The sequence below is a fragment of the Schistocerca gregaria genome, chromosome 1 (genome assembly GCF_023897955.1).
Source record: "Schistocerca gregaria isolate iqSchGreg1 chromosome 1, iqSchGreg1.2, whole genome shotgun sequence".
Taxonomy (NCBI): Eukaryota; Metazoa; Arthropoda; class Insecta; order Orthoptera; family Acrididae; genus Schistocerca; species Schistocerca gregaria.
In genome coordinates, this window is record NC_064920.1 from 243,056,098 (window position 1) to 243,079,188 (window position 23,091).

Sequence of the window (23,091 nt, forward strand, 5' to 3'; positions counted from 1 at the left end):
AAACCGTCATCGAACCCATCGTTCTACCATTCCTAGACCGGCAAGGGAACTTGCTGTTCCAACAGGACAATGCACGTCCGCATGTATCCCGTGCCACCGTCCGCATGTATCCCGTGCCACCCAATGTGCTCTAGAAGGTGTAAGTCAACTACCCTGGCCAGCAAGATCTCCGGATCTGTCCCCAATTGAGCATGTTTGGGACTGGATGAAGCGTTGTCTCACGCGGTCTGCACGTCCATCACGAACGCTGGTCCAACTGAGGCGCCAGGTGGAAATGGCATGGCAAGCCGTTCCACAGGACTACATCCAGCATCTGTACGATCGTCTCCATGGGAGAATAGCAGCCTGCATTGCTGCGAAAGGTGGATATACACTGTACTAGTGCCGACATTGTGCATGCTCTGTTGCCTGTGTCTATGTGCCTGTGGTTCTGTCAGTGTGATCATGTGATGTATCTGACCCCAGGAATGTGTCAATAAAGTTTCCCCTTCCTGGGACAATGAATTCATGGTGTTCTTATTTCAATTTCCAGGAGTGTATTACAATGTAAGAGTTAGCTACAATATAGTTTGTTTAGACTCATTCTATTCCTCATGTAACACATGAACATGGCTGAACTACACTGAACCAGAATGAAAGGTTGTTTGTCCACTCCAATCTAGCCAGTGGCTGGCACCCGTCAAAGTGATTTGTAAACAAAATGGTTCAGCATAGTCCATATCAATTCAGGTAGGCTAGGAAAAAATCTTACCTTCATAGTCTTGGCTGTTGTTGAATTTAGCGTATGTTAAAATGAATGACTGAATAAGGAACATGTATTTTTTTGTTTCCTCTAAAAAAATTTCTACTCCAAGATATAGCCCTCCAAAGGGCACATAACATTTTGAAGATGCGAATTTTGGAAAAATTTTTAAAATGCTGTATCTCTGGAACAGTTCTAGATATTTTGTTGGCTTTTTTTTTAATTGAAAGGTAATTGCTTTATGATTACAAAGAAATCCTCCATTTGGACTTATCTGTCAAATTTCTTTTACTATAACGTTCTGAACTTTTACTATAATTTATGGAAATTGTTTTTTTCAAAAATGCCAATCCATAAAATTTTGATTTTTTTTCTGTTGGTTAGTACCATATAGTCCTACATTCTCTGAAAAGGACAGCTTCCACTTTTAGGTTGAACAGGTTTATGAACAACTGAATTTTTTGCCATACATAAAACCTGTTTTATTACCACATTATCACACAAAAGGCTCATAAAAATCAAAACCTAGCCTCATTTAACATAATTTTAGTTTTGAAAGATGAGGAAGAGACTCATTACTCAAGCATTTTAATTGATTCAAAAATGTACGTGAAAGGTCCAAAGACTTCATCATCATCATCTTGGATAGTTTCCAGCCTCTGAACAAGTCTGTAAGGAACACAGGCCTCTCCATCGTCTTCTGTGTTGCCACCATCTCTCTGTCTTCACCTTGGTCCAGTCTTCTCCTTTCTTCTGGACGCATTCCTCTACTCCTTTCAGCCATCTGTCTCTCGGTCTTCCTCTTGGTCTCTTTCCCTCCAGTTTCATCTCGTACATCCTCGTGGGAATCCTCTTCTCTTCCATTCTCTTAACGTGTACATACCATCTCAGCCTTGATTTCCCTATCCCCTCCCATAACGGTTCCACCTTCATTAACTCTCTGATCCTATCATTTCTTAACCTGTCTATGTTTGTCACTCCAATATTGTTTCTCAAGAATTTCATCTCACTAGCTTGTACTTTGCTTTTCTCTCTTCCTTTCATAACCCAGGTTTCTGATGCATATGTCAGGATCGGGACATAGTATGACTGGTATATAACCTTTTTACTGATTTGGGGTACATCATTGCTCCATATCAGGTTTCTGACATTCTTCCGAACTGCTTCTGCTTTTCTCCCCCGCTCATTTATTTCTCTGTTGTTTTTTCTATCTTCCTGTATCAGGCTTCCTAGGTACTTGAAACTCTCCACTCTCCTCAATCGTTCCCCACCAACTGTTATTCCCGTTGTCCCCTTCTCCTTCATCTCACTCTTACTTATACCAAATTTCATCCCATAGTCTTGTACTATTCATTCCCATACATCCAACTGTTCTTGTACTGAAACTTCTTGGCAGATTAAAACTGTGTGCAGGACCAAGACTCGAACTGAGTTGTGCTTGGGTAGCTCAGTTCGCAGAGCACTTGCCCACAGAAGGCAAAGGTACCAAGTTCAAGTCTCGGTCCGGCACACTGTTTTTGCCAGGAAGTTTCATATCAGTGCACACTCCACTGTAGAGTGAACAGTTCATTCTGGAAACATCCCCTAGGCTGTGGCTAAGCCATGTCTCCGCAATATCCTTTCTTCCAGGAGAACTAGTTCTGCAAGGTATGCAGGAGAGCTTCTGCGAAGTTTGGAAGGTAGGAGACGAGGTACTGGTGGAATTAAAGGTGTGAGGATGGGGTGTGAGTTGTGCTTGGGTAGCTCAGGTTGGTAAAGCACTTGCCCACAAAAGGCTAAGGTCCCGAGTTCAAGTCTCACAGTTTTAATCTGCCAGGAAATTTCATATCAACACACACTCCGCTGCAGAGTGAATATTTCATTCTGCTCTTGTACTTCCTCCTCCTTATCCCCCCAAATCATCAGATCATCTGCTAACACCATAGCTTTCATCTTCCTTTCACCAATTACTTGTGCTACTGAACTCATTATAAAATCCATCACTACAATGAAGACTAATGATGAAAGTTCACTTCTCTGCCTCAAGCCATTCCTCTGTTCAATCCAATCTGATCTTTCTCCTCCCACTTTCACACAGCTCACACTTCCATGGTGCATTTCCCTTATCCTCCAAATATCTGTTTTGCTACTCCTCTATTCTCCAGAGCTTTCCACACTTTACTTCTACGTACACTATCGTATGCTTTTTCAATGTACACAAAGGTCATTAGTGGATCTATTCCATATTTATAGTCCCGTTCCTGCAGATGTCATCCAGCAAAAATTAGATCCATCGTGGACGTTCCTGTTCTGAAGTCATATTGCTCTTCTCTCATTCTTCCTTCTCATTTTGCTCGAATTCATGCTTTCAAAATTTTCTCAAAAATCTTTGCACAATGACTCATCAATGATGTCCCCTAATAGTTCTTGCACTCTTTTCTATTTCCCTTCTTAAAGATCGGGACAATTATTTCCTTCTTCCAGTCTTCTGGGATCATCTTCTGTCTCCACACAATTTTCATTACTCAATATAGCCATTGTATCCCCACTTCTCCTGCTGCTCTCGCCATCTCTACACTTGGCTCATCCAGACCTGGTGACTTCCCTCCCTTCATCTTGCCCAGTGCCTCTTCCACTTCTCCCCATGTAAGGTCCAAAGACTTAAAGGTTTTAATTTATACAACGTCTGTGCACTCTGTTTTATGCTGAAATTAGTCAGTCAATGAACTAAAAATGTGTTCCACTGTGTCAGTATCTTCCTTTGATATAGAGCGATGCCTTCCTGTTGAACCAATAGGAACTAGAGCACTTACAATATCCAAAGTGTTATGAACAGGAAATGAGCACTGATGGTGTTGTTGCTGTCCTTCAGCTGGAAACCTATATCCAGCAGCTTGTTCATGTGGTAGCATAAAGTTCACTACAATTTCGTTTAACTCATTACTGGTGTCTATAATCTCTGCAATCCACCAGTCACAGTCATACACACACGCCACGAACTCCCCCTTCTCAGGTTGTGAATCTGAATATTATCCTGCTGTTCCTGAGGTGATGGCCAAACAAACGAAATTTCTTCTTTCTTGCTCTGTAAAGGGCATGCAAAAACAGTCCGCCCATCACTTTGAGTCCAAAAATGTGTCTTCTGAATTCCTTTCACAGGAGTAGTTTGTTTGGACCATTTGTCTTTTTTCTGCTAACAGAATTCTTTTATTCCATCTTTGGTCAAAAGAATGAGATCTGTGGATGAGTAAGATTTCACATCTCTCATAAAATCCTCAGCATGCTGAATCACAGCTGTATTTGGTCTGGAAAGAGTATGTCTTGTAGCACAGTCCTTCAGCACGCCTCCTACATCATACCTCATCACAAGGCCCCTTCCCATGACCAATAGCACTGTACACCCTCTCAGTTGCACAAGCAAATTACTCAATTCAAACAGCTGGTAACGAATTTTAAAATGACTAGAAGCACCATCAGAAATAATGATGATGTTCTCTGCCCCTGTTTGCACTTGAAGAATGTTGTGCATTGGTAGCAAAACATCTACAGAGTCATGTCCTGTGCCATTGCTTATAACTGCAGCACTTGTGGTCTTGTTTTGAAAATATGTCACTCCTGTAAAAAATGAAACGTGGTGGTTACTCAAAAGATACACCCTTTCACTTCAGCAATGTATTGTTGTTGCAATTTCATCAGATGCTGGTGTGTTACTGCTTTCACTGACTATTTATCAAGTTCATCAAGGAAACTGTCAAGGACAACATTTTCCTTAATTAGTTTATTTTCATCCCATGTCACATATGTAACTTCTGCAGAGTTACCTGCTTCGTCTTCCAGGCCAAGTGTCTGTAAAGACAGTCCTCTCGTGCCAGGGCAGTCACCACATTCTTGAAACAAACACATCTCTCACTTTACATCACAGACTACTAATGACTTCACACACCCAACCAAGGTGTCATATGTCACGTGCTCCAGTAAGTTCTTCAAAGTTACCAAACAAGGTTCAAAATTCGCGCACTATACACGTAAACAGACATCTATAGGTAGGTGTTGAACTACCCACTTAGTTTGTAATGCATAAAATTTTGATCTTCCAATATGTGAAGTTGTATAGTTGCTCTTATAAATTGCAAAAGTTTCGTTAATACTGCGAGTCATGTACCTCTTCATTTTCACAACTTTTTGACCTTCAACTGTTACAGTTATAGTGTCTTTTTTGTTGGCACTCTGGCGAGAACAGTCCCACTTATATACCAGATAAAATGACTGCACTATTTGAACTTGAGCTGTTTCTGGAGGATGACCGTAATAGGGATCTGGTCTTCCAAAGACTCCTTTTACAGACCCCACATTTCTTGATTTATCTACCATGTACTTTGATACTGATGGAACTTGGTTCAAAATTGTTTCCTCTGAAAAGTCTTTCGAGTAACAGTTAAAACTTGCACCTTTCACTGTAGGATGCACAATATTCAACAGCTGAATTGATATTTGTAAGAAATTCCTGACAAAAGGTGCAAGAGTGCTTTGGTTCATTTTCTTCTGAAGATGGAATTTCTAATTTGAAGAGTGTGGTCAGTTTTGCTGTAGTGTATTCATCCATGGCTTAAGTAGTTTCTCTGCACTTTCTTGATGCATAGAGCTTATGACTCGACATCACTGACCACGGTTTCTTAACAGGATTAACACCTACCTCTGTAGTTGACTGATTCAGGGTATTTAATTCTTCCTCTATTGGTTCAAAATCTGCATCATATGCACCGTGGGAGGCTTCACCTTGTTCAGATACTACCATTGCTGTTATTCTGTCAAAACATTTAGAACACAAAACATCTTCACTCTCAAACAGAGTCTTCAAATGAGAACACTTATTCCTAACCACTCTTTTACGGAAATGCAGATAGTCAGCACACTACGCTCTCCAGTGGTCCCAGTCAGAAGACATTTCTAACAGTCCTTTTCACAAAACCCACTGCAACTGTGTCAACTGGCAAATACCACACAAAAACAAAAAAAAACTCACTGGATGGTCTCAGACTTCTTAGAAGCCTCTTCAGTAATCAAATTAGCACTGAACAACTACAATACAGAAACCTGTAATGAACAACCACGACAAATAAAGTGACAAGAAACTACAACAAAGGGTAAGAAATATCTGCAGAAATGGAAGTGAAAAGAAATAGCTGCAACAAAGAAAGTGATCAGAAACAACTGCAACAAAGACAATAGAAATAATCCTTGTAACAAAGAAATTAGTAAGTAACAACTTAGGTGAGGACCTACATTACCCTTGAAAGTTAAAAAAAATGATGTCTTAAAATAAAACCTGTCCAACTTGAAAGAGGAAGCTCTCCTTTACAGAGAATATAGTACATGGTAATAATCAACAGAAAAAATTGAACTTTTCTAGATTGGCATTTTTGAAAAAAACACTTTTCTGTAAATTATAAAAATAAATTCAAAAGGTGACTGTAAAAGAACTTTGACAGATATGTCCAAATGGAGGATACCATTGTAATCATAAAGACATTCTCTCTCAAATAAACTCTAACTAAATATCTAGAACTGTTACAGATGTGGCGCTGATGAGATCGACACCAGTATCGATCTGAGCATCATCTTTGAACATAGCAAAACATTATCTTTGTGTAGTTCCGCCATTCACTTCTCTGTAACCTTTACTTGTGTGAAGAGGTAAATAAATGAACTCCTGAATATAAGGTGATGTTTGGTGTATATCACCTGAGCATCCACCTCACTGGTGACCCCGAGTTGTAACGTATTCCGTTTTCACCGTTTTACTGTGTCCGCAGCCTCCGCGTCGGTTATTTTCACGTGTATTACATCAACACAACATTCGAACAATGGCTTCGGCCCAACGCCTAACGCCGGATTTTGTGAGCGACATGCATCGTGTTGCGAGCGATGTAGACCTGCCAGGACTGCAACATGATGCCTCTCACTCGTCGAATACGCCAATTTCGCCAGATGTTTTCATGCTTGCAACAATAAGTGAGGTTAGGAGTGTGCATGACTCCGGCTATCAGATGCCTTTGTTCCCACCACATGTGCGTCCCTCATCAAATGTGCAGTTACCTCTTACAGATCTCCATGCAGTGCGGGATCAATGCTGATTTCTACAAATGCTCCGTTGGATAACCTACCACCGCCAGGACAACGATTTGCAATCTGTGCAGTACCACGCTGATTCCTGCCACATGGCCAGAACTGCTTTGTTCACAGGTCAACCTTCTCAGCATCCGACCACGCCCGCGCCTGCCTCGGTTCGGCAACAGCACATGCCTTCCTGCTTCAATACCTTGGCCTGCAACAGGAACAATGGCTTGTTACCCGTGCCTAACCTGCACAACCAGGAAGACTTGATTGCTGACCTGGTCGACACCCCGGACTCAGCTGCCTGGTAAACTCTAGCCAAAAAGACAGTTCTACGTCGGCTTGTGCATTCAACTGAGACAGCAATATGGCAAGTGCTCCACGTAGAGCAACTAGGCAATGACAACCCTTCACAACTTTGGAGACGGCTACGGGCCCCGGTCAGCGACGATCTACTCTCTGACATAGCTCTCCTCGCCATCTGGAGAGATTAACTACCTCCTCACATCCGCTTTGCTCTGGCTCGGAGGTCTCCCGAACCTGTCGAGCAACGAATGACAATTGCTAACAAACTACATGAGGCATCATTGCTCTATTTTGCCAGCCACTGCCTACCTGGCAAGTCTCAGGTTCAGGCTCCTCGTCCTGAGCCCAGACGCGGCCGGGGCCGCACTGTACCGACCATTCTGCTCGCTCGGGACGCAGTATACAAACAGCTTGGACATCACTGGCTCCGCCCTCGGTCACGCCCCCTCCTGCAACCGAACCGGCTGTGGCTTCCAAACCATGGCCACCGCCTCTGGCAACGAACTTTCCACAAGAAATGCAGCCGCACTACACATACTGTTACTTCCACACACGGTTTGGTGAGGCGGCATGGAACTGCAGGCCACCCTGCTGCTTCCCAAACACAAATCGCAGCTAAGTCCGGACGCCGCCTCCTGTGCACAACATGACAGGCACCTCCCAGTGCTCCATTCTGTCCGGGAACCATCGGATAGTTACGGATGATGTTTCGCTGCTGCCCTCATCATACTTCACTGCAAGCTGTGAATTCTAATAAACTACAATGCTCGGGTTCAACCTCGCACGTCATCTCACTCTCCGCAAACTGATAACTCGAGTGGACTTTTTTAGTGTGCAATATTGAGGAAACTATACTAGGCATTGACTTCTTACGACACCACAAACTTTCACCAGACCTATTGCGAAACACCACGTTTCATCACCCGTCCAATGCTCACTTCCCTTGTACTCTGTCGAGCAAACCCCCCCCTCATGACACGTCGGTCCGGGCTCATCTCATCCGTACATGCTCGGCTCTGTTGACGACGTTACAAGGAACAACACACTAGTGCCTTGTCAAGCTTGAAAACGTCGCTCGCCTACGCAAGAAAAACTTCGAGCTCTCCCTCCGGCTCCACGAAACTCAGCTCCAGCTATCTGACGCAGCAAAAGAATTACAGACACTGCAGCAAGGACAAAGCAAGGTCAGCAAGTGTGCTGAATCTGTTTGTAGTCCCAGCAATCGATCCTCCGTGTGCTTACCTCCCACTACCCCTCGCAACTGTGCTATCAAGTCTACCATAACATGTACGGACAGTTCCACAGGACCCCACCCCCCTAACATGGCAGCTTTTGACACTTGGACGGACACAAGTGCGCATGTGCAACAAGCGTCACGTTATCCCGTACTGACAGCTCCTACCCTTCCCCTCGCAGACAGCACCTCAAATTATGCAACTTCGGCTCCTGCGCGCCGCCGTGCGAACGCCACTGACAACACAAACAGTGCACTCGCGCCTAGTGCTTCGCCCGCGACCCGGCTGCCACAGGCCGCGCCCTCGGACAATGGACTCACTAATGCTTCACGAGCTCTACCGAGCTCATGCGACCACGGTGCCACCGCTTCTTGTCACATTGATTCCTGGAACACTTCAGCGTCTCGGCTCCCGTCGAATCCGCCGAGTGGCTCCGAACACCACGACCTCGCCTCGCCTGCCCCGCCCGCTTCACATTGTAAACAAACTGCCTCCGGCAACATTTCTGTCGTCACCAACGGCACGGTTCACGAGCTTCGCCTCACGCCAGGCCCCCTGATCTCCAGTAAACCACATCGACTTTGTCCCCAGTGCCTTTCCAACCTTAAAAAGCAGATTTCTGAACTTCTAAGCTGCCAGCAGCTGGTCTACACCCATTCATATGACACCCAACAAAGATGGATCCTGGCGCATGTGCGGAGACTACTGTCGACTAAACGCACAAACAATTATGGACACCAACCCAATTCCCAACACTGCCAACTTTACCAGTTCCCTCGCAGGTGCGACCACGTTCTCTGTCACTGATTGCAAACGGGCCTACTACCAGATCCCCATGGCTCCTGAAGACATCGAGAAGACAGCAATCACAACCGCAATCGGGTTATTTCAGTTTCTATTCATGCCCTTCGGGCTAAAAAACGCAACCCAGACCTGGTAACACTTCATCAATGAAGTGCTATTCAGCCTAAAATTCTGCTTTGCGTATCTTTATGACATTCTTGTGTTCAGCTCCTCTGTTGAGGACAACATTCGACATGTGCGAACTGTTATGGACACTCTCGTGGCAGCTAGCATCAAGACCAACCAGGACAAATTGCAGCTACATCAACCTGCTGTCACTTTTCTTGGTTTTCGGGTCTCTGCCGACGGCATTTCACCAACCCCTGACAAAGTACAAATAATACTAAACCTACCCAGACCTTTATCATTCAAAGAGCTCTGGCGCTTTCTGGGGATGGTTAATTACTATCACTGTCATCTACCTCAGGCTGTGAAGATTCAGGCTCCACTGACGGACGCCTTGGCAGGCACCAAGACTTCTGGATCTCGGCCCGTTCCTTGGACCCCTGCTATGACTGACTCTTTCACTGTCCTCAAAAATCTTCTTGCCGAGGCCTGCAACATCGCGCGTCCTCATCCCAATGCACAGGTTTTCATCACCACAGACGTGGTCGATACTGCCATCGGTGCTGTCCTTAGCCAGACAGTCGACAGCCAAACTTCGCCTCTGCAGTTCTTCTCGCGCAAGCTCACCAATGCACAATGGAAATATTCCACGTTTGACAGGGAGTTGCTCGGGGTCTACGAAGAGATCAAGCATTTTAAGATTGACGTTGAGGGACGCCCTTTCTATGTTTTAACAGACCACAAACCCCTGGCTGCGGCCATTTCAAATCCGCCAGCTGACTCGCCTCCTCGCCGTTTCAGATACATGGACTTAATATCTCAGTTCACCACCGATATCAGACACATAAAGGGTGCTGACAATATAGTTGCTGATTTCCTTTCACGAGTCGACGCCGTTCATTCGCTGTTAGACCTCCCTGATTTCAGACTCTACCTATTCACTACACTTCGTCCGCACCACCTTCCCTGGAATTTCTGGTGAGATCTGGTGCGACGACAGTACGGGCACACCCTCTCATCCCAACCACGCTCCGTCGAGGTGTCTTCAATGCACTGCAAACGGTGTTCGTGCGTCCGCCCGCCTCGTAGCGGAGCGCTTTTTGTGGAGAAATGTCAATAAGGACTGCCAGCAATGGGCACGCTCCTGCGTCGCGCGCCAACACTGCCCCTACCACCCCCCCCCCCCCCCCCCCCCCACGGCGCCTTTTCGATCCCTCCTGGGAGTTTCCAGTATATTCACATTCACATTGTCGGCCCTCTCCCCTCCTCTAACAGCTTTCGTTATGTTTTCTCGTCTATCGACTGAACAACTCGCTGGGTCGAGGCTGTCCCCCTCCCCAATATCATGGTAGAAACTGTTGCTCGAGTTTTCGTCGAGTCATGGGTATCGCGTTTCGGATGTCCAGCTATCATCACAACTGACCAGGGCAGACAATTTGAGTCAGCCCTGTTCAATGAGATCTGTAACATTTGCAGCATCCGGCGCATCCATACCACAGCATATCACCTGCAAAGTAACCAGCTAGTTGAGCACTGGCACCGCACTTTCAGGGCAGCTCTTCGATGCTACGACTCTCTTTGGACGGAGGACCTTCCACTCGTGCTACTGGGCATTCATGAGATCTATAACGAAGACCTCAAAGGCACAATAGCCAAGTTCGTATACGGCCAGAATATTGTTCTCCCTAGCGAACTTGTGGGCCCTTCCGCTTCTCTCCCTCAGTCTGACTTACCTTCCTTTGTGGACCGCGTCAGATGCCACATCATCAACCTCCACATCCCTCCACCTGCTAGCCATTCCCGCCCTAAGGTTCATGTCCCAAAATGTCATGCTCCGAGATGACACTGTCCGTGCTCCCCTCCAACCCCCATATACTGGCCCATACCAAGTTCTCCAACGCTCAGCCAACACCTATGACATCCAGATAAAAGATTCAGCTGTTACAGTCTCTCTCAACAGACTTAGGCCTGCTCATGTCAAGCCCACTTCTACCCCCCTTCAGGCCACGACCACGCCACTCATTGTCGTGGCTCACAACACTCCGACCACTCTCTCCACGTCGGACTTACACACTCAGTCGAGTGACTTCCAGCTCCAATTGTCAAGCTCTTCTACGACCTCACCCTCTACTCCAGTCTCATGCACTTCGTCAAGTGATCACATGCTCCCCAAGTCGAGCTTACCTACTATCACGCCCTCACCGCCGGGCCCTTCTCCAGTCCCTTCGACCTCTCCCCCGTCGCCTGCCTCGCCCTGTCGAGGTTTCTCACGCCCCCCCATCTTGAACGTGCCCTCGCTCAAGGTGTTTGTGTTTGTGCCTGTCCCCCCAGAAATAATCCACGACAATGCGACAATACTACGCGATGACACATTGTTCGTCGTATGTCTCCCTTCATCTGGTGCTCATGACACAACCTCCGCCATTCCCTGCCACCTGGTGAAATGTGTTCCCCTTTCGCCCGACGTCAACCTGGACATGCTTCGTGTGTTCGCCACGCCCACTGGAGACATCTCGTCATAGATCCGTCATCGATCCGTTCCTCCCGCAAACTGCCGGCCTACCTGTCACCGCACGACCAGCACGCCCTGTACGACGCTCGGCGCACTTCAACGACTTCCAGGTTCCGTGGTCGGACCTTCCTTCACCTCATCTACCAACACAGCTCCCCAACGACGCTGTCGAGCTGACCGTGGTTCGGCTACCGCGGACCACTCCTGCCGATGCCATAGTCACCCCCCCCACACCCCCCCCCTGCCTCTCAGGAGCATTCCGTACTGCAGGGGGGAAGGGGAGGTGGGAGGTGGGTCCTATGTGGCACCGATGAGATCGACACCAGTATCGATCTGAGCATCATCTTTGAACATAGCAAAACTTTATCTTTGTGTAGTTCCGCCATTCAGTTCTCTGTAAGCCTGCTTGTGTGAAGAGGTAAATAAATGAACTCCTGATTATAAGGTGTTGTTTGGTGTATCTCAATCGAGCATCCACCTCACAAAGACATAGCGTTTTCAAAATTTTTCTCAAATTCTCATCTTCAAAATGGTGTTTGCAGTGTCATCTTTGGAAACAGAAAGTATCTCGGGGCAGGAATTTTTTTTGAAGAAAACAAAAAAAACACGTGTTTCTTACTTACTCCTGAATTTTAACATATGCTGAATTCAATGACATCCAAGACTATGGAGGTAACCCCTGTGTCTGAAGTGATACGGATTATGTCATTCAGATTATGTGGTTATTTTGAGAAATCAATGCTCAATCTGCACATAATATTTATTCTTTCACCTCAAAGGAGGTGAATGTTTGTTGTAACCGCAGAAAAGCCAAGTCTAAATGCAGTTGTTCTCAGACGATACACCAGAAATCATACGGGGAGATAGAGTTAACAGGGGACGCCAGGCGTGTCAGAGGGGTCACAAAAGATAACGACGCAGCCATATAGCCGAGGCGGCGGTCCAAGCGGCCAGGCAGCTGTGCGTGATAAGCAAGGAAGCAGACTCAGCTATTAAGATAAACAGGGCGCTCTGGGCAGGTCCCTTAATAAACAATAACTTGCAGTATCAACACTCTTGGCTAGAGGGAGAAGTCTGGGAGCGGAGAGAGAAAGAAAGAGGGCCCTAGGTGGGGACCGCACTACGTCATGAGGAGCCAATGAAGGGCTCAGGACGCAGTGCGTGACCATATAGGGAGAGGCCCCTCTACCCCTCCACCCAGCTTCTGAAGAAAAGTACTGAAGTTAATACTAAAACAATCCCTAATAAGGAAAAGTTGCACTCGACGCTACGTCATGCCAAGCGCTGGCGGGGTCGAAGGGGAAGAGCTAACAAAACTCGGAGGCACCCCGCTCCGGGGAGCTCTCTCTCTCTCGGGTTTAGGCAGCGACGGTAGTCAGCGTGAGTAGCAGCCGACTTGGGCTGAGGGCGGGCTGCAGGCAGACAGTTGGAGATAGTCGCCGATGAGCGTTTAGGCAGCGACCGCGGGACTCTGACGTAGGGTGCTAGTGTGGGCAGCAAAGTGCTGGAAAGTTCTATCAGGCAGCCAGAACGGTGGAAGTCAGTCACCGTCTCTGTAATGGGCTTGGCTATTCTGTAGGTACAATCACTACGCAGTTAGGGTGATCTGTATTCTTTATGAATAAATTAGAACTTTTATAACGTCCATACGAGTTTACTTCTACCAACATCCTAGCCTTGTACCTTCACACCAGGGAATTTAACATCTTAGCCAGATCAAAAGTCTCCCTCTCAATTAGGTCAACCGGCTAATTCCCGTTTACGAACCGTGTCGCTCAATCCCTCGCAAAACCCACGCTTGGGACGCGACATAAATAAAAGTTTTGGTGTCAGGTGTGGGGTACCACAAAGGCATATAGGCAAAAAGGAGATAGGAGCCAGCAGATTTTGCTACAGCGACTGTGGCAATTAGCAGGAAGTTGTGGCGACTCGCAACTTTCAGCATTAGTAGCCCCACTACGACAGAGTCCAGAGAAGTAGTCCTCGCGGGTGCAGGGCAACGCAGGATAGCGGCAGCACGACGCGGAGCGACGAGGCACAGAGGTGCCTAAGCAGCCAGCGTTCGAGACCGGGGGTCCGGGCCGAGCAGCGGCAGCCGAGGCGAGCGACGGGGTCGGCACAGCCCAGCAGAGCGGCGGCCGACGCATCGCGGCAGCGCGGAACAGCGCGGGCATAGAGAGCACAGAGACAGCGCGGAGCTGCGCGGCACAACGCGGGACAACGCGGATCAGCGGAACAGACGGCGCACCACAAGAGAAGCGGTACATATAAAATTATATTAAGAATTTTGTATCTTGTATTGTAAAGTGCTAACATAGTTAAGTTGGTAAGATGGCCCAAACTAACGAAGTTCCGTCATCCTCCAGTAGCGGTAAGATATCAGTGAAAGAAGCCTTGTGTATAGTTCCAAAAGTGTTCGAAGGAAATAAGAGAGATCTTAGGGAGTTTATTGAAAATGTAGACGCTGCATTTGAACTTGTGAAACCGGAGGAACACGAAACGTTACTGAAGTTTGTTAAAGCCAAAATAACCGGAGAGGCCAGATCGAGGCTGCAAGTAAGGGAACGCACGGGGACATGGCAGGAAGTAAAACATGTTCTAGAGGAAAATTATGCGAGTAAGCGTACCATTGACTACTACGCGTGCAAGATATTTCAATCGAGACAGGGACAAGGAGAGCCAATTGCGACATGGGCAAGCCGAATAGATGAAATGCAAAGGGATTTCAGGGAAGCAGTAAGCAGAGTTACGGCTAGGGAGAACTTAAAGGGCGCAATAGAACTGGTTGATTCACTAGGAAGAGCATGCTTTATACAAGGGTTAAGCAATGATAGAATACAGACGATGGTAAGAAGTAGAGGCGATGAAATCACGCTAGCAGCGGCCGTGGAACTAGCATTGCAAGAAGAAAATGCAATACTGTCAATGAAAGAGCGGGGACTAGCCCCAAGAGTAACTTTCAACCGGGGAAAGGAAACGGTGAAGAATACCAGAGATATTAGAGATTTGAAATGTTTCAATTGTGGATTGAGAGGGCACATGGCAAGCAAGTGTAGAAAGAATAGGCCAGAGGGAAGAGTACGGATAATGACGGGCAAAGAGTTTACGAATTTTTGTTACGGGTGCTACAAGCCAGGACATACAGACGCGGAATGCCGGGTAAGATTAAGAAAAATTCAACCGATAGATACAAGAGACTTTAGAGGAAATCATAGGGAAGCTGATGGAGGGTTACGAGAGTGGAGGTGCCCACAATGTAATCTACCAGGGAACTGTGGAGTTCCGTGTACGAGGGTAAAAGACGTTGCTTGTTTCAAGTGTAAGCGGCCGGGACATTACGCGAAAGATTGTCACGCAGGGCCCTGGCACGCATGGAGAAAAGGCAGGGTGCCAGTATCGAGCAAAACCGGTAAAGTGGTGCAGGGAAACTAAGAGGCGGCAAGGCCGCACAGTCGGGCCTTGTTGCGATAGGTAAACCCTCAGTTGGGGTAATCGACTGTGCAACAGAAAATGACGTTTTGGTTTTATACTGCATAGAATTAAAAAGATATTTGAAGTTGCTAATAGACACTGGAGCACAGTTGTGTCTGCTCAAGAGAACGAGTATTCCGATAAGTAGTACACTTGCAATTAATGAAGCGGAAAGGCTTCGGCTAAAAGGTGTAACCAGTGAGGCCGTCAGCACAATAGGTACGGTACAGGTACACTTAAGTGTGGACGGTTCTGAGCAAGTAGGGCAAAAATTTCACGTGTACGGGAGAGGATTAGATATTCCGTACGACGGACTGATAGGCAGAAATTTCTTGACAGAGCATAGAGTTAAGTTAGACTATGCAGGTAAAATAGTGAGACTAAAAGGGCGAGATATACCCTTAGTAGTAGAGGAAGAGCCAAAGGGACATGAGAACGAACAAGATTCAGAAGTAGGCGGGGAAATAGGGCCCCGAGAGGAAAAAATAATGTTATTAAAGGTGGAAGGAAATGTAAAAAGGGGAATCGAAAAGGAAATGATTATTCCTAGGCAGGAGATTGCACAAGGGGTACATGTACCTGAAGCGTTAGTAAAAGTGCGAAATGGGAAATGCATAGTAAGTGCATTAAACTTGTCAGAAGACAGAGTGCAGTTAGGAAACGTCAGGTTAATGACGGAAGAATTAGAAAAAGTAGAGAAAATACGCGAAGTAAAATGTTGTACTAATGTCATAGGAAAGACAGAAAGTCGTACTAGTGTGTTGCGAAGGCAATTAAGAATGGATCATTTGAACGCTGAAGAGAAAAGCGCTCTAGCAGAGATTTGCGCGGAATACGGAGATGTATTTCATCTACCAGGGGACAACCTGTCCTATACTTCCGCAGTGAACACAGAATACCGATCGCACCGGAACACGCGGGAAAGGTAGTAAACGCTAGACCGTACAGGATCCCGGAAGCGCAAAAGGAAGTGCTAAGGGAGCAAATAGAGCAGATGCTAAGAGATGACATAATTGTCGAGAGTAAGAGCGCTTGGAACGCACCGTTACTGTTAGTTCCAAAGAAGCTAGACGCTAGTGGTAAACAGAAATGGAGAATCGTAGTGGACTACAGACGATTAAATGATATCACTGTAGGCGATGCATTTCCACTACCGAATATCTCCGAGATACTGGATCAGTTAGGGCAAGCTAAGTACTTCTCGACGCTTGACCTCGCAAGCGGGTACCATCAAATATTGACGGACGAGAAGGACAGAGAGAAAACGGCATTTAGCTCAAACTATCAGCATTACGAATACAAACGAATGCCGATGGGACTGAAGGGAGCCCCAGGATGTTTTCAGAGACTGATGAATACAGTCTTGGCAGGTTTACAAGGAGTGAAATGCTTTGTATATCTAGACGACATAGTATGCTATGGGAAAAACCTGCAGGAGCATAACGAAAAGCTCCGGGAAATATTTGACAGGTTGCGAGAGCACAATTTGAAGCTGCAACCAGACAAGTGTGAATTCCTGAGGAAGGAAGTAATCTTCCTAGGTCATTGCATCACTGACAAAGGAATATCACCAGATATGGCGAAGGTGGAGAAGGTGAAGTTCTTCCCACAGCCAAAGACAACTAAGGAACTAAAAGGGTTTCTCGGATTGATAGGTTACTACCGCCGTTTCATTGCTAACTTCAGCAAGATTGCGAAACCTCTCCATGAGCTCTTAAAAAAGGGAGTGGAGTACCGATGGAGCGAACGTCAGAACAATGCGTTCGAAGAACTAAAAGAGAAATTAATAAACCCTCCGTTACTTCAGTACCCTGACTTTACGAAACCGTTCATCATTACAACGGATGCGAGTAACGCAGCCTTGGGTGCAGTGTTATCGCAAGGTAAGAAGATTGGCGAAGACTTGCCCATCGCATATGCATCCAGAGCATTGAACAAAGCCGAACTAAATTATAGCACAACGGAAAAAGAGTTGTTGGCTATAGTTTACGCAGTAAAACAGTTCAGACCATATGTATATGGCAGAAAGTTCACTGTAGTGACAGACCATAAGCCACTAACGTGGATATTTAGTGTCAAAGATCCGAGTTCGAGACTCCTGAAGTGGAGACTGAAACTCGAGGAGTATGATTATGAAGTAATATACAAGCCAGGAAAGTTAAATAGTAATGCGGATGCGCTGAGTAGAATAAGGCATGAAGGGAAGGAAGAGATAGATGCGGAGCAGAAGGTGGAGACAGAGATCTCGGCAGCAAAAGCAAATGGGGAAGAAAGTTCCGTAAACGTGCGGCAAGCACAAGTGTCGAGTGAAATAGAACAGGAAACGGATAGTGGTGAGGAAATTAGTCCCGAAGAAAAAGAAAATATACTAAAGGAAATGCATGACAATCCCTTGGGAGGTCACCAAGGAATGCACAGGACACTCGAAAGAATTAAAGCATACAAGCAGTGGCGCGGAATGAAGCGTGACATTGAAAATTACATTAGGAAATGCCCATCGTGTCAAAAGAATAAAAACACGCAAATGAAAACTAGGATGCCCTTAGAAATTACAGACACAGCAGAAACAGTATTCGGAAAGTGTGCGATGGATATAGTGGGTCCACTAGATGTATCTAATACAGGAAAAAGGTACATGTTAACATTCCAAGACGATCTGAGTAAATTTACCTTAGCAATCCCAATTGACAAACAAGATGCCGAAACAGTAGCTGAGGCATTTGTGGAAAACGTAGTATTAAGGTATGGAATTCCATCAGTATTATTAACAGATCAAGGGTCTAACTTTCTGAGTGATGTATTTAAAAGTGTATGTAAATTGTTGAAGGTAAAGCGTATAAATACTACAGCGTACCACCCTGAATCAAATGGTGCACTAGAAAGAAGTCATAGAACTATTGTTGAGTATCTCAGACACTTTGTAACAGGAGATCAAAGTTCTTGGGACAAATGGGTACCGTATGCAATTTTTGTGTTCAACACTACACCACACAGCAGCACAGGATACACACCATTTGAATTACTATACGGAAGAAAGGTTAACATACCAGGAGTACTGCAGCAAGAAACACAGCAGGTAAGTTACAATTATGAAATGTATGTAAATAAACTAAGAGCGAGAATGCAGGAAGCCCACAGAGTGGCCAGAGACTCGATTATAAGAAGTAAGAAAATCAGTAAGGAACAGTATGACATGAAACAAAATCCAAAAAACTTCAAGGTAGGAGATAAAGTATTACTGCACGATGAGTCGGTGAGACGGGGTAGATCTCGGAAATTAGATTCACAATGGAGAGGTCCATTTGAAGTAGTAAAAGTGGAAGGTCCTAACGTAGTAATAAAAGTTAAAAGAAATAAGGAAACAAAAGTACATGCCAACAGGCTGAAACAATTCTTTTAAATTTCAGGTATGGCACTCAAGTGGCAGGTCGTGAAATTCGTCATAGTGATAACAGCATACTACATCACTGCATCAGAGCATGCAACAAATGAGTACCAAGTGACGCCATTTCCGAGTTCATCAGGACTATATTACGATAATAGAGGACAGGTAGAAATATACAGTACCACATGGAGAATAGTCACATACGTAAATCTAGATATAATAACAGAAAGGTTTCAGGATGCAGAGAGGTATGGTAGGGCAGCGGTACAAAGGTGCCGAGAAACACTAACACAATTAAATGTAGGATTAATAGAATGCAGGGTCCTAGACCAACAAGTAACCCATCATGTGGAAAAAATCACAGGATTGCAACTTTTAGTACAGCAGCTAACGAAACACGAGACCAGAAGGAAGAGAGGAGTATTCAACTTCGTCGGGCAGGTAAGTAAAATACTGTTCGGGACGTTGGACGAAGCAGATGCAGCATACTATAAGGAAAGAATAGACGCTATGGAGAAAAACTCAGAAGGGTTGTTGAGGCTAACAAAGGAACAGGTGGCAGTGGTAAGAGCCACATTGGCGGGAGTAAACAGGACGGTATATACACTAGAGTCAAATGAGCACGTTCTGAAGACAGGTATGCAAAGACTAGAACGATTCATGACGGAATACGTGAAGGAAACCGATATAGGGTTTAAACGTGTAGCGTCCTTCGCCACAGTAACAGAGCAAGTATTACAACTATCGGCAGTGTTTGGTCAGATCGAAGAGGAATACGAACAAATGATAAATGCCATTGTAAATGCTCAGAAGGGAATACTACAGCCTCATATAATTAATCCAGTCCAAATTGTAAAATACCTAAGTTTAATACGGGAAGAACTAAAAGATGTAAAGTTTCCTGTTCCTCTTACGGAGTCCTCAGGTTATCTATTGTTAAGAATAATTGATTTAGATGTTTTCATCTCGGGTAGCATACTAGGATATGTAATTAATATTCCATTAATAAATAATAACAATTTCAATTTGTATAGAGTACTCCCACTACCAAAAGAAATTCCAAACATGAAAGGTAAATATGTGTACATACAGCCAGAGAAAGAATTCTTACTAATAGATGAATCCAAAAGGCAGTTCGCGAAACTTTCTGCGGAGGAACTAAAATGCAAGGAGCTAAGTAAAAATAGGAGACTGTGCAAACAAGCATTCGCCTTGCTGTCAACATTCGACCACGAAGAGTGCGAAGCCAAATTGTTGCAACCGGTAAGAGAAATTCCGGAAGATTGTGTGCGAAAAATAGTCGCACTGAATCAGAGTTTTTGGACTCATCTAAACAGTAACGAATGGCTATATGTAGCACCGAAGGAAGAAGGCTTAACAGTATTGTGTGGAAGGGAACCACCAAAGGACCTAGTAATAAAAGGGGTAGGAAAAATTAGTTTTTACAGTAAATGTAAGGGGTATGGCACTAGAGTGTTCATACAAACAGATAGAGTGATTCAGAGTAATGTGACGAAGAAAGACATAGTTCCGCAGATCAATCTAGAATTCGATTGTTGCGTGGTAAACAAGGAAAAAAGGAATGTCTCAACGTTAGCATTAGATTTGCCATTGGACCAGGTAATAACACAGTTAGACGACTTGAAAGTCGCAGGAAAAAGACTGGATGATGTCCAGAAGATGGTAGAGAGACAAGAGGAGGAAATGCAGTACTCCAGGTACTTCACACATTACTCCATAACTACGTATGTAGCCATATCAATAGTTATTCTAATCATAATAACATGCTGTTGTAAAAACTGTAAATGTTGTAAAGACTGTTTTAAAAGTATATGGAAATATTTTGAAGACAGTGATTGTTGTGGAAAAGTATGTATAAGAAATACCATAGTGAACCAATACCCAGAGACTAGTTGAGCTAGAAGACACAGTAATAAAGAAACTGAAGAGACAGTAATTTATGAAAGATGTGGAAAAGACCAAGGTGATACGGTCGCTTTCAGAAACAGACGTTAAATAACTGTATTTGAAATGTGTAATTGAAATGTAACTGTATTTGAAATATGTAATAGAAATGTAACTGTATTTGAAATGTAATTCTAATTGAAATGTGAATGTATGTATCAATGAAAGTGTCTTTTGATTTTAATGCAAATGCTTTTGACATAACTGAATGTTAGGCATGTATAATGTAATTGTATTATTGTGTGTTTAATGAATTTGACTTTACTAAATGAAAATGAAAAATATAACATATCAGATGCTAATGTAATAAACAAATCTGTAAAGCATGTAATGGAAAAAAAATAATAAAAGAGTCACAATTGACGCTACTCTGAGGAGTAACGCCAATTTCCCTGGCGGGGGAGGTGTTGTAACCGCAGAAAAGCCAAGTCTAAATGCAGTTGTTCTCAGACGATACACCAGAAATCATACGGGGAGATAGAGTTAACAGGGGACGCCAGGCGTGTCAGAGGGGTCACAAAAGATAACGACGCAGCCATATAGCCGAGGCGGCGGTCCAAGCGGCCAGGCAGCTGTGCGTGATAAGCAAGGAAGCAGACTCAGCTATTAAGATAAACAGGGCGCTCTGGGCAGGTCCCTTAATAAACAATAACTTGCAGTATCAACACTCTTGGCTAGAGGGAGAAGTCTGGGAGCGGAGAGAGAAAGAAAGAGGGCCCTAGGTGGGGACCGCACTACGTCATGAGGAGCCAATGAAGGGCTCAGGACGCAGTGCGTGACCATATAGGGAGAGGCCCCTCTACCCCTCCACCCAGCTTCTGAAGAAAAGTACTGAAGTTAATACTAAAACAATCCCTAATAAGGAAAAGTTGCACTCGACGCTACGTCATGCCAAGCGCTGGCGGGGTCGAAGGGGAAGAGCTAACAAAACTCGGAGGCACCCCGCTCCGGGGAGCTCTCTCTCTCTCGGGTTTAGGCAGCGACGGTAGTCAGCGTGAGTAGCAGCCGACTTGGGCTGAGGGCGGGCTGCAGGCAGACAGTTGGAGATAGTCGCCGATGAGCGTTTAGGCAGCGACCGCGGGACTCTGACGTAGGGTGCTAGTGTGGGCAGCAAAGTGCTGGAAAGTTCTATCAGGCAGCCAGAACGGTGGAAGTCAGTCACCGTCTCTGTAATGGGCTTGGCTATTCTGTAGGTACAATCACTACGCAGTTAGGGTGATCTGTATTCTTTATGAATAAATTAGAACTTTTATAACGTCCATACGAGTTTACTTCTACCAACATCCTAGCCTTGTACCTTCACACCAGGGAATTTAACATCTTAGCCAGATCAAAAGTCTCCCTCTCAATTAGGTCAACCGGCTAATTCCCGTTTACGAACCGTGTCGCTCAATCCCTCGCAAAACCCACGCTTGGGACGCGACATGTTATATGACAATAGATTTATGAATTGTGAACCTCCATATTATGCTGGATGCAAAATTTAAGTTTTTTCTTGTAGTTAATACTTCTTTCAGCCTATTTCAGTATCAGAGGGTCCATTTCAGTGTGGCCGGTACTTCCTCTTTCAATACTCCTTAGTACAGCTTATACTCACCAGAATCTTACAGCTTTCCCTCTAACATATAATTGACACCCTCACTCATACGTGTAACTGCTTATGAGTGTCATGCATTTTTCCTGATCAGCTAAAAGCATTCAAAGTTATTCATATACAAGCTGGTGACAAAGATAAAGTGATAAACAACTGTCTCATTCCAATAACAACCTGTTTTTCAAAAGTATTGGAAAAAATAATGTGCAATAAGTTAGTAAGGTTTATGAACAAAAATGGAGTATTAGCCATGGCTTTCATACTAAGAAATCAACTGAGACGGCAATCGATGAATGCATAACCACTGTTTTAAAAGCTATTGACCAAAAACAGAAAACAGCAGGTACACTTTTAGGCTTGACTAAATCTTTCGACATGGTAAACTGCAGAATTCTTCTAACAAGCTTGAGTACTATGGCAACAGGGGACAGCAAATTTGCACTTACATCTACATCTATACTCTGAAAACCACCATGAGGTGCATGGCAGAGGGTACATCCCATTGTGCCAATTATTAGGGTTTCTTCCTGTTCCATTCACGTATGGAGCATGGGAAGAATGATTGTCTGAATGCCTCTGTGCATGCAATAATTATTCTAATCTTAGTCCCATGATCCCTATGTGAGAAATACGTAGGGGATTATAGTATATTCCTAGAGTCATCATTTAAAGCCAGTTCTTGAAACTTTGTTAATAGACTTTCTCGGGATAGTTTATATATATCTTTAGGAGTCTTCCAGTTCAGTTTCTTCAGTATTTCTGTGACACTCTCCCACAGATAAAACAAACCTGTGACCATTCGTGCTGCCCTTCTCTGTATGTGTTCAATATCTGCTGTTAGTTCTATTTGGTATGGGCCCCACACTCTTGAGCAATATT

The 23,091-nt window shown here is 44.8% G+C and overlaps 2 protein-coding genes across 3 annotated transcripts in view; one reads left to right on the forward strand and one right to left on the reverse strand.

Moving 5' to 3' along the window:
* Positions 1-23,091, reverse strand: part of LOC126339068 (spermatogenesis-associated protein 22) — a 125,846-nt gene that overhangs the window by 68,997 nt on the left and 33,758 nt on the right. The gene's annotated exons all lie outside the window — the stretch shown is intronic.
* On the forward strand, positions 12,604-21,173 carry LOC126339052 (uncharacterized). Its single transcript, XM_050001598.1, has 2 exons — positions 12,604-14,058; positions 18,676-21,173. The coding sequence occupies exon 2, from the start codon at positions 18,678-18,680 to the stop codon at positions 20,568-20,570; it is 1,893 nt and encodes a 630-aa protein (XP_049857555.1). The 5' UTR covers positions 12,604-14,058; positions 18,676-18,677; the 3' UTR covers positions 20,571-21,173.

Bases quoted from the DNA above. Each gene is read 5' to 3' on its own strand.
- LOC126339052 (XM_050001598.1), top strand. From the start codon at position 18,678: ATGGCACTCAAGTGGCAGGTCGTGAAATTCGTCATAGTGATAACAGCA.